Raw genomic sequence first — 12,482 nt, 5'->3', positions numbered from 1 at the left:
CTCAGCAGGGCCTTGAAGGGAGGAAGAGAGCTAGCTTGGCGGAGGGGCAGAGGGAGGGCATTCCAGGCCTAGGGGATGACGTGGGCCGGGGGTCGACGGCGGGACAGGCGAGAACGAGGTACAGTGAGGAGATTAGCGGCAGAGGAGCGGAGGGTGCGGGCTGGGCAGTAGAAGGAGAGAAGGGAGGTGAGGTAGGAGGGGGCGAGGTGATGGACAGCCTTGAAGCCCAGGGTGAGGAGTTTCTGCCTGATGTGCAGATTGATTGGTAGCCACTGGAGGTTTTTGAGGAGGGGAGTAATATGCCCAGAGCGTTTCTGGACAAAGATAATCCGGGCAGCAGCATGAAGTATGGATTGAAGTGGAGAGAGACACGAGGATGGGAGATCAGAGAGAAGGCTGGTGCAGTAGTCCAGACGGGATAGGATGAGAGCTTGAATGAGCAGGGTAGCGGTTTGGATGGAGAGGAAAGGGCGGATCTTGGCAATGTTGCGGAGCTGAGACCGGCAGGTTTTGGTGACGGCTTGGATGTGAGGGGTGAATGAGAGAGCGAAGTCGAGGATGACACCAAGGTTGCGGGCTTGTGAGACGGGAAGGATGGTAGTGCCGTCAACAGAGATGGGAAAGTCAGGGAGAGGACAAGGTTTGGGAGGGAAGACAAGGAGCTCGGTCTTCGACATGTTGAGCTTTAGGTGGCGGGCGGACATCCAGATGGAGATGTCCTGAAGGCAGGAGGAGATGCGAGCCTGGAGGGAGGGGGAGAGAGCAGGGGCAGAGATGTAGATCTGGGTGTCATCAGCGTAGAGATGATAGTTGAAGCCGTGGGAGTGAATGAGGTCACCAAGGGAGTGAGTGTAGATTGAGAACAGAAGGGGACCAAGCACTGAACCTTGGGGAACCCCCACAGTAAGAGGATGGGAGGGGGAGGAGGAGCCTGCAAAAGAGACTGAGAAAGAATGACCGGAGAGATAAGAGGAGAACCAGGAGAGGACGGAGTCTGTGAAGCCAAGGTCAGATAGCGTGTTGAGGAGAAGGGGGTGGTCCACAGTGTCGAAGGCAGCTGAGAGGTCGAGGAGGATTAGGACAGAAGGGCTTAATAAATGCCATTAGTTAGTAAGCGCTTAATAAATGCCATTATCATTATTATTATTAAAACAAGTAAACAGGCATCAGTAGCAACAATATAAATAGAATTAGAGACATATGCACATTATTAATCAAAGAGAATAATCAATATGTACATATATACACAAGCGCCGTGGGGCAGGGAGAGGAGCAGAGAAGAGGGAGAGAGTGGGGCGATGGGGAGGGGAGGAGGAGCAGAGGAAAAGAGGGGCTTAGTCTGGGAAGGCCTCCTGGAAGAGGTGAGCTTTCAGTAGGGCTTTGAAGGGGGGAAGTGTGCTAGTTTGGAGGATTTCAGGAGGGAGGGCATTCCAGGCCAGAGGTAGGACGTGGGCCGGGGGTCGATGGCGGGACAGGCGAGAACGAGGCCCAGTGAGGAGGTGAGCGGCGGCAGAGGAGCGGAGGGCATGGGCTGGGCCGGAAAAGGAGAGAAGGGAGGTGAGGGAGGAGGGGACGAGGGATGGAGAGCTTTGAAACAAATAGTGAGGAATTCTCGCTTGATATGAAGGTTGACAGGCAACCACTGGAGATTTTGAGGAAGGGAGTGACGTGCTCAGAGCGTTTCTTTAGAAAGATAATCCGGGCAGCAGAGTGAAGTACAGAGAGGATATCAATCCCTGAAACCTGGTCCCCAAATCCCAGGTTAAATGCCAGTATAATCCCTCCTTCCCTCCTTCCCTGGCTGCACAGATTTCCTCCCTGGCCATGCCCAGGCAGAGACCCAATGTGGGAATTCAAAGCTCAAACGAAGCTGAGAGGGTACCTCACCTCATTCCACAGTGGGTTGAGCTCATTATCGATCTTCTTTGTTTTTTTCTTTTCATCTGCAAACGGAACACAAGAGAAGATGTTTTCCTGCGCAGGACGAAGATACGACACAAGCGGGTGTTGAACGAACACCTCCATCCACCTCAGAGCTGGATCACTTCCTGTCCTTACTCCAGCCCAGCGAGGCAGATCGCAGCCGGACCCGGGAGGGACGGTGGAGTGACCCGGAACGCTCAACAGCCACATCCCATTTGTCTGGCGTTGGAAGGTTCATCATCATCATCAATCGTATTTATTGAGCGCTTACTATGTGCAGAGCACTGTACTAAGCGCTTGGGAAGTACAAATTGGCAACATATAGAGACAGTCATGGTCACCATGTCGAAGGCTCTGACTCGGCAGGGAGATCCCACTTGAGAGAGAGATGGGAATGAGTTGGGAATGAGGGCAGTCTGCTGGGCTGACGAACGGGACCTGTCCTCGGCCCCAGACCCCTGGGCACCTCTGTGAGGGGTCTCCAGGTTGCTCTTTCCATCCAGCTCTCCATTGCCACTACTAGTAGGGTGGCCCTCTGGGCGACAGACAAACCCCAGGCCCTATAGACCCAAATGAACACCCAACCGGACCGGTAGCCACTGGCGTAGGCTAATTCTGCCCGGTAATAATAATAGCAATGATAGTACTTGTTAAACGCTTACTTTGCGCCAGGCACTGTACTACGCAGTGGGGTGGACCAGCAAATCGAGTTGGGACATGGTCCCTGTCCCATGGGGGGCTCACCATCCCAATCCCCATTTTACAGAGGAGGTAACTGAGGCACAGAGAAGCGAAGTGACTTGTCCACGGTCACACAGCTGACAAGTGGTAGAGGCAGGATCAGAACCCATCACGTTCTGTGGCCGGAGAAACTGAGGGCTCGTCGTTAGCTCCCTCAGACACGCTTTGGCTCAGTGGGAGGGATGGTTCTGTGCCCAGCTCTTGTCGTAATATAATAATAATAATGATGATGGCATTTATTAAGCGTATATTATGTGCAGAGCACTGTTCCACCCGATCATCAATCAATCAATCAATCAATCGTGTTTATTGAGCGCTTACTGTGTGCAGAGCACTGTACTAAGCGCTTGGGAAGTACAAGTACAAATTGGCAATCATCAGGCCAACCAGGACCAGAGAGATGTTGAATAAGTAGAAATACAAATAATAATAATAACTGTGGTATTTGCTAAGTGCTTACCATGTGTGAAGCACTGTTTTAGGAGCTGGGGAAGATTCTTAAATACCAGCACATATCTTGGTCCCATTTAAAGATCAATCCTATTTATTGAGCGCTTACTGTGTGCAAAGCACTGTCCTAAGTGCTTCAGAGAAGATAGCAGAACAGATTTGGTAGATACGTTCCCTGCCCACCACGAGCTTACCGTCTAAAGATGCAGAAACTGAGGCATAGGCGCTAAGTGCCTTGCCCACTGGCTGGTCACATCTCCTCCAAAAGCTATTCCCCGACTGAGTGCGTGTTTCCCCTTCTTCCTATTCACTTCCCCTTCTGTGTCGCCTTGGTACTTGGGTCAGTACCGGTCATTCCTTCATTCTTTCAATTGTATTTATTGAGCACTTCCCTGTGTGCAGAGCACTGTACTAAGTGCTTGGGAAGTACAAGTTGGCAACATATAGAGACGATCCCTACCCAACAACGGGCTCACAGTCTAGAAGGGGTCAAGCACTTGATATTCACCCCAGGCCTAGCATTTGTACTTCCCAAGCACTTAGTAATAATAATAATAATTGGCATTTGTTAAGTGCTTACTATGTGCAAAGCACTGTTCTAAGCGCTAAGTACAGTGCTCTGCACACAGTAAGCGCTCAATAAATACAACTGATTGATTGATTGATTGATATCCTTACACTCTCCCATTTCCTCTATCTGTAATTTAATTTAATCCATTTCCCCCTCTCTACTGTGTGTTTCTTGTAAGTAGGGATTGTGGTGAGCAAGAGTGACTCCATCTTGAAACGCAGAAGCCATTTTCTCAGAAAGAGGTGGGGTTGGCATGGGGAGGGGAGTGTAACCATTTCCCCCTCCCCGCCACTTCCACCTCCCCTGCCGGGCTTCTCCCGGGAAGCAGCATGGCTTAGTGTGGAGAGCCCGGGCTTGGGAGTCAGAGGTCACGGGTTTGAATCCCAGGTCCGCCACTTCTCAGCTGTGTGACTTTAGGCAAGTCACTTACCTTCCCTTGGCCTCAGTTCCCTCATCTGTAAAATGGGGATGAAGACTGGGAGCCCCACGTGGGGCAATCCAATTACCTTGTATCTACCCCAGCGCTTCGAACAGTGCTTGGCACATAGTAAGCGTTTAACAAATACCAACATTATTATTATTATTAATGGAGCTGAAGACAGCGGGAAATCCTGAGCAGCCCCCACTGCAATGCCCCCGATCTTTGAAACAACTGATGAAAGGGGGAAAGAACTGGTCTCACATCCCACGCGGTGAAACCACCCAAGTCAACACACGTACGCCGTGGCCGCGGAGAAAGCATCTAAGCCATACTCTGAGACACCTACTGCAGCTGTGACCAAACCACCCAAAACTTGAACCAGGATTGCACGTTACGGGTGGCCGGACTCTTTGGGCTCCTCCAGTGCGGGATCATCTTCATGAAACTTGGGGAAAACCTGTTGGATCGGTAACTACGGGTGTTGAAATTTGTGTGCGTGAATGCGTGCATACGTATCTACCCCCTGTTGTTAATAAGTTACGTGTGAAATAAAGCTTTCAGCTGTACACCGTGACCTTGTCATTGTAATTGAGCACCTGATATTAGGAGGAGACAAATTTCCCTGCAAGAGGGCTAACAGATTGAGCATCAGATATTAAGGGAGTACAATCCCGGTGAAGGGCTCATGACAGGGATTGTATCTACCAATCAACTCCCAAGCACTTAATAACATTGCTCTGTGCCCAATAAGCATTGAATAAATACCTTTGACTGATAAAAGTGCGGAGAGTGGAAGTGGCCAAAAATGTGAAATAAATAGCAGGAGAGTAGGAGCGGCTGATGAGGTAGATTTGGGCAACTTTCACAAGGCAAAGCTTCCCAGTAGAGTGTGTTTTGTGAGAGAAGTGTGAGATCCCAGAATAGAGCTTTGCGGGATATCAAACGTGAGGTGGTTCATTGGTGGACGAGGAACTGGAAAACGAGATGGAGAAAGAACGGTCAGAGATTAAGGGGGAGAACCAGGTAAGAACCATGGGGGTGAAACCAAGATCAGATAGTATTTCCAGAAGGAGGGGGTAGTAAACACTGTCAAAAGCAGTGAGGACTGAGTACAGAATATTGATCCGTTGAAGAGAGAGGGCATTTCATTTGTTCTTCCCCCTCCCGGCCTCCCCCCTCCTCCCTCCACTCCCCCCCCAGCCCCACCAGCCAAGCCAGCCCTGTCTGTGATATGTCACAAACGTCCTTTGTGACGTACGTCCTGGGGAGCTTCATATTCTGATCCCCCAAGGATCGGGATTCATTTACTCATCTGAGGTCATGCTGACTGAAAGCTTGCCCTCGATGGAGCTCTTCCTTTATGTGGTTGTCTTTCTTTTGTTGCTGTGGCTACTGGTTCAGAGGATCTGGAACAGGCACGATGCAGACAACGTATGGAAAGACCCAAACTACATCTGGGTAAGGGCCGTTTAATGAAACCCACCCCTTGGGAGAAAGGCTGGGGCGGGGGGTAGGGGGTGGAAGGAGCTGAGATGTCCAGTTTGTTGCCAAAGTGCGTAGCGTGGGGAGTGTTTGTTGAGCATTCCCAGCAAGGCAGGCTAAGGGTGCAGGGAGGGAGAAGAGAAGAAGCAGGAAAGAAGCTTTGTTGCTTTCGGTCCTGACAGAGAGGCCCAGTCCCAACCCTAAGCCCTGCCTAATTGTTTCCTTCCTGTCTTTCAGGCTCTGCTCAGGTCCTGGTGGAGGCGCAGAGCTGCAAGAGGTACGATCCTCGCTTTTCCTACATGGACCAGGCCTCAGGGCCCGAGATCCAGCCGACCGGGCCTCTGGAAGCTCCCTTCCCTGCCCTTCTGGGGGAGCCCCGGGATCGGATGGCCTTAACTCTCCTGGAGACGGAAAGAGGGCCAGAAGTGGGCCGACAACTGCCTTCATGACTCTACCATGGCAGAGGCCCTAGGCTTTTGGGGGAAGAGCCTTTGGGACTTTGGGGATCATGCAGACTGAAAGCTTTCCCCCGCCAGGGCCCTTCCGTGGCTCAGTGGAAAGAGCCCGGGCTTGGGAACCAGAGGTCGTGGGTTCTAATCCCAGCTCCGCCACTTAGCTGTGTCACTTAGCTTCTCTGGGCCTCAGTTACCTCATCTGTAAGATGGGGATGGAGTCTGTGAGCCCCTCGTGGGACAACCTGATCACCTTGTATCCCCCTCCCCAGCGCTTACAACAATGCTTTGCACATAGGAAGTGCTTAACAAATTTATTATTATTGTTATTATGATTGCCTTCTGCTGCTGTGCCTGCTGATTTTGTGACTCCGGAATAGCCACAATGCAGACACCATATGGAAAGACCAAAGCTACTTCTAGGTATGGGCCGTTAATCAAACTCTTGTTCTCTTGTTCCTAGCTCGGAGAGCCACCTGGGACTATGATGCAGATTTAGAAGAGGCCCTGTCCATCCTGCGGAGGTAATCCAGCCCCTTAGGGTCACCCGAGACCGAGAGGCTCCTCCCAGAATGGGTCGAGGGGCCGGGGGGAAAGCGGTCACTGGGAAGGGGAGCGTGGTGAGGGGCTCTGGGAGATTCCAGTTAGGCCAGGCCAGTAGGGACCAGGTTCCCTCTAATTCCTGGCCGTTATGAAATCGAATCTGGAGCCGTTCTTAGGAGAGGAGAATCAGGAGGGGGAGAAATCGAAACAGAATCATTTTTAGGGTTCATGGCAAGAGGGAACCAACTCGAAGCTGGCAATCGGGAGGTGGACTATTACATAAAAGGCGAAGGGAACCGTGGATGAAGGGAACGTGGGGCTGTAAATGGCAGGCTGAGGAGCTGATCCTGCTGCCGTCTGGAGGGGAAGTCGAATGGAGAGAGAGGCTGGGGGCAGGGAGGACAGTAAGGATCCTATTACAGCAGCGCAGGTGGAGGGATATGATTCGATAATAATAATAATAATAATGGCATTTATTAAGCACTTACTATGTGCAAAGCACTGTTCTAAGCACTGGGGAGGTTACAAGGTGATCAGGCTGTCCCACGGGGGGCTCATAGTCTTAATCCCCATTTTACAGATGAGGTAACTGAGGCCCAGAGAAGTCAAGTGACTTGCCCAAAGTCACAAAGCTGACAGTTGGTGGAGCCGGGATTAGAACCCATGACCTCTGACTCAAAATCTCTTTCCACTGAGCCATGCTGCTTCTCTGTTGGGTTGTCAATGTGGTGGTTATCAGTGGGGAGAGGAAGGAGAAGGTCTGTGATAATAATAATAATAATCAATCAATCAATCAATCATATTTATTGGGAGCTTTTAGACTGTGAGCCCACCTTTTAGACTGTGAGCCCACTGTTGGGTAGGGACTGTCTCTATATGTTGCCAACTTGTACTTCCCAAGCACTTAGTACAGTGCTCTGCACACAGTAAGCGCTAAATAAATACGATTGATTGATTGATTGATTACTGTGTGCAGAGCACTGTACTAAGCGCTTGGGAAGTACAAGTTGGCAACATATACAATAATGATGATGATGGCATTTGTTAAGCGCTTACTATGTGCAAAGCACTGTTCTAAGCGCAGGAACAAGTTGACTAAGCCTGTGGGACAGAGTGGATGGGAACTCCTTTGACCGCGATGGGAACATTAGAAAGATGAGACGGTCTAGGAGGGAAGAGGTGGAGGCCACCTCTTCCAAGGTCAGTTGAAGGTTCCAGAAGGTTATCTACAGGACACTGAAAAGCAGCTGAGGGGTCAGCGTGGGAGAGGAAGGGTGGGAAGTCATCTCCAGAAAGGGCGAGGAGTGTGGGAGTAGGAAGTACTTCCCGAGAGAGAGGGGGGAGAAGGAGAAGCACAGAGCATCCCGATTAGAGCCCTCTGGGACAACTTCGGTCAGAAGATGAGACGAGGAAGGGGAGCTGGCTAAGCCGGAATGAGAAGGAGCAGTCGGGATGGCAGTGAGAAATGCCCTGGGTCTGTAAAACCCCGTCTGGGAGGAGTTTCTCAGAGTACAGAATGGCCAGTTTGCATTGACTGCGGCAGAAATGGCAAGGAGGATAAGGTAATAATAATGATGGTATTTGTTAAGTGCTTACTATGTGCAAAGCACTGTTCTAAGTGCTTGGGGGATACAAAGTAATCAGGCTGTCCCACTGGGAGCTCACAGTCTTAATCCCCATTTTCCAGATGAGGGAACTGAGGCCCAGAGAAGCTGACAATTGTGGAGCCGGAATTTGAACCCATGACCTCTGACTCCCAAGCCTGGGCTCTTTCCACTGAGCCACGCCACAAATAGGGCGAGATATAGAGTGCATGGGCAGACAATTCATTGGCTGGGAGGAAGGGAGGGAGGTGGGTTGAGAAGCAGTGTGGTTCAGTGGAAAGAGCCCAAGCTTGGGAGTCAGAGGTCATGGGTTCTAATCTCGAGTCCGCCCCTTGTCAGCTGGGTGACTTTGGGCAGATCACTTCACTTTTCTGGGCCTCAGTTCCCTCATCTGTAAAATGGGGATGGAGACTGTGAGCCCCACATGGGGCAGCCTGATCACCTTGTATCTCCCCCAGCGCTTAGAACAGTGCTTCGCACATAGTAAGCGCTTGACAGATGCCATCATCATCATTATTATTATTTACACAGCTGGTTGGGGGCCAGCGAGAGTGGAAGGGGAGGAGGGAGATGGGCCGTGGTGGGAGGGTGGATCCGGTACAAAGTGCAGTGGGAGTTTGGTCTGCTATATCTGAGGCTCATTTCCTTCCACAGCGTAGGATGGAAGTTCAACGAAGACCGCCTGCGGGACTTGCTGGACGACCACCCAGCCTGCAGTGCCCTGATATCGGAGGTCAAGCTCCTGTTCTCCCGGAAAGTCCCGTCCCGCCAGGAGGCCCGGCCCTCCTCTTCAACCGGGCACCCAAAAACAGGCACTCGACGTGTCAAGGAGCGATCCCTGGGAACTGACGGATCTTACTCCTCCTCCTCCTCGCCCTCTTTTTACCCCTCCTTCTCTTCTTGCTCCTGCTCGTCCTCCTCATTTTACCCATCCTCCACCTCCTATTTTTCCATGTCCCCCGCCCGGAGTTCCCGCAGTACGGCAGACCCTCTGACTCCCTCTGCGGCCCGCCGTGACGAAGCGGGGACGGAAAACCAGGGTGAAGTCATCAAAGAGTCCCTGGATCTGCGCGTGCTGAAGAACACCCTCCAGGAGCCGAAGGCTCCGGCCCAGGAGGAGCGAGAGGCTCCGATTCTAGTGTTGGCCAAGCAGTGTGGAAACCAAGAGAGCAGAGAGATGACACTGTGCCTCAAGCCCAGCCACGTCTTGAAGAGATGCGCATGGCCGCCGTTCAACATCCAAGATCCCGTCACCGTCCTGGAGGTCAACGTCAGGCAGAAATATCTGGCGTTCCTCCTGGGCCTGCATGATTTCCGTTAGACGCCCACCCTGGGGGAGGAAGCCGGAGCGGACCAACCCATCTGTCCGCACCCAGGCGCACCTGGGCCGGGGGGAGCCCGCCGTTACCATCTTGTCTATCCCGTCCCCCCCCCCTCCTGGGTCCACAGCCGTAACGGTGCCCAGGCTGCCCCGGCCTCTCATCCCGGGGCGCCTCCTGCTCCGGACCTCTCCCGATGCCCTCCCCTCCATCCCTAGAATAAAGTTTTCTTGTAGGTTTCTTTGCCTCTTTCCTTCTTCATTAAACGGAGGCGGGATTGTCGGTTTCTTCTGCCTCCAGTCGCCACCGGGAGGGTGTGACCAGGAGGATCGACGGGGCGAGAGAAGCGAAGTGACTTGCCCAGAGTCACACATCTGACAATTGGCAGAGCTGGGATCTGAACCCATGACCTCTGACTCCAAAGCCCGGGCTCTTTCCACTGAGTCACGCTGCTTCTTGGTCTGAAGCTCTTAAGGAATTACCACACCAATTTTTTCCTAATTGCAGACTGTGGTTACATTCCTTTGGTCACCGAGGATTTGATCATTTTCTCTTCAAGGTTTCTATCTAGTTTCCTCTGTATTCTACAAGAGCCTCCCCGTGTTCCCCTCAGGTATCATGATGAGCAGGGAACGTGACTATTGTTACCCGGTACTCTCCCAAGTGTTTAGTACAGTGCCCTGCACACAGTAAGTGCTCAATACATATGATTGACTGGCACTGGGGTGGATACAAGATGATCAGACTGGACACAATCCCCACCTCACACGGAGTTCACTGTCTAAAAAAGAGGGAGTAGAATTGAATCCCCATTTTATAGATGAGGAAACTGAGGCGCAGAGAAGTGCCCCAGGTCTCACAGCAGACAAGAGACAGAGCATGGATTAGAACCCAGATCCTCTGCCCTCACACTCAGGCTCTTTCCAACTAGGTTAGGTGAGAAGGAATGGGGAGAGAGGGGCAGAACGAAGAAAACAGGAAGGTGATCTTTTGAGAGCTGGAAGAGGAGGATATGGGGGAGGCGGAGATATTTAGGAATTCGAGTCCGATGGATTTAATTTTGTCAACAAGGTCGTTGGCAAGGTCATCGGCCGGGGGGAGTGGGGGACGGGGACATTGGGAATTCAAGGCGGGAGCTAACTGCCTGGAATATTTAGAGCGGACCACGGGCAAGGAAGTAAGAGGGAAGAAGTTTCGTTGCTGAGTGGAGGCGAGGGCAGAGCTAAAGCAGGGAAAGATGAATTTGTAGGCCTTTTTGAGAAGCCTTGAGGAGTTGACAGTTCATACACACACTCATTCGCAACCACTAAGACACAACCGTGTTTCCACGTAAAATATCCGTATAGTGTGCTGCAGTCAGAAACTTATTAACCCATGCATATGTCAGTGTACTAGTTTCAATTCTTTTTTGAGGAACTGAGACTGAACCAAACCTCATTCTTCCTCAGCTCTCCACTTCACCTCAAAGACTGGGCAACAATGCCAGCTAAGATCCTCAGATTAAACACAGGAAACTCCTCGTCAAACGGAGTTCAGCCTCTGTTTCCAAGGAACAAAAGGAAATATTTTCACTCCAGAAAGTGGGAACGGATTTGGAGGTGGGGTCCACTGCGGGCTGAGGCGCTTCACAGTTCCTGGAGTGTTTCCGGACAGACAAGTGAACTCTTTTCTGCTTTTGACGTTCTGATGGCAAGAGCGGAATTGCGTCGCACGCCAGCTTTCCATCTCTTTCCATCTCTTTCCACGTGGTTTTAGAAACATCCCGAGGTCGGTCCTTCAGACCTTGGCCATCCTGCTCTCCGGAGGTTGGTCACCGAGCCCAGCCCGGCCTGGGAAGCAGGAGGGAGGAAGAACTTTTCTCCTTCATCCTGAGCATGCGCTCAGGCCCCGGTGGGCCCTTGGCCTTATGGGCCTGGCATCAGTGGCCCGTTTCATTCCTCCCTGGAGATTAGTTTATATAAGGATTCTGGGAATGCCGGAAAATGTTTGCCTTGGCTCTGCGATGTGGGGAGGGGAGAAAATGGAAGTGTTTCAGGACGGAGCGGGTTGCGTAGATGCGGACCTGTCTGTGTAGATCCCCTCCCCTCCTCTGAGCCATGTCGGCAGCTATAGACCCCTGGGCTGCCCGCCTTCCCCCTCCCCTGACCCAGCCCGGGGTTTCAGTCGGGAACAAAGCCCTTTTCACCCAGGCCACAGAAGGCGGGGGAGCTCACTGTGGGCAGGGATTGTCTCCTTTTATTGCTGAATTGTACTTTCCAAGCATTTAGTACAGTGCTCTGCCCACAGTAAGCGCTCAGTAAACACTACTGAATGTACGGACTTCTAGAGACACAGTGGCCGTCCGGTCCTGCTTCCCTTTGTGACGTCATCAGGTGTCCGGGCCTGCAGCCTAACAAGCTGATGACTTTCTGCGGAAAGTCATCCAAAGAGAGGGAGAGGGGACGGAAACCCCTGGAGATGTAAGGCCCAACAATGGCTACCTCTCTCTGGGCTGGCGCCCGGGCTTCTGCCCAGAGCAGGCCTGAGCCAGAAGGGCTGGCCCCTTTAGATTGCCATCGTGGCCATTCACTCATCCATTCGTATTTATTGAACGCTTACTATTATTACTATTATTAAATGCCATGGAGTCGTTTCCGATTCACAGCGACTCCGCGGATATACTTTCTCCAGAACGTCCTGTCATCTGCCATAATCCGCAACCATTCTAGACTGTGAGCCCACTGTTGGGTGGGGACCGTCTCTATATGTTGCCAACTTGTACTTCCCAAGCTCTTAGTCCAGTGCTCTGCACACAGTAAGCGCTCAATAAATACGATTGAATGAATGAATGAATGAACCATTCTAACGGTTCTTGTTATCGTCGGTACGGTTTTCTATCCGACTAGCTGCTGGTCCGCCTCTTCCACGTTTTCCCTCCAGTTTTCCTAGCATTAGGGTCTTCTCCAGAGAATTAGTTCTCCTGATTCTGTGTCCGAA

At 51.8% G+C, this 12,482-nt stretch overlaps 1 protein-coding gene across 2 annotated transcripts in view; it reads right to left on the bottom strand.

The window, feature by feature from the left end:
• The window catches only part of MYOF (myoferlin), a 156,189-nt gene that overhangs the window by 110,852 nt on the left and 32,855 nt on the right, over window positions 1–12,482 (bottom strand). For both annotated transcript variants that reach the window (XM_038764076.1, XM_038764077.1), the window contains exon 2: window positions 1,888–1,943. In XM_038764076.1, the coding sequence (XP_038620004.1) occupies window positions 1,888–1,943 (56 nt within the window). The remainder of the gene's footprint in view (window positions 1–1,887; window positions 1,944–12,482) is intronic.

This window comes from Tachyglossus aculeatus, chromosome 22, assembly GCF_015852505.1.
Source record: "Tachyglossus aculeatus isolate mTacAcu1 chromosome 22, mTacAcu1.pri, whole genome shotgun sequence".
NCBI classification, from domain to species: domain Eukaryota; kingdom Metazoa; phylum Chordata; class Mammalia; order Monotremata; family Tachyglossidae; genus Tachyglossus; species Tachyglossus aculeatus.
This window is presented reverse-complemented; position numbering and strand designations above follow the sequence as displayed.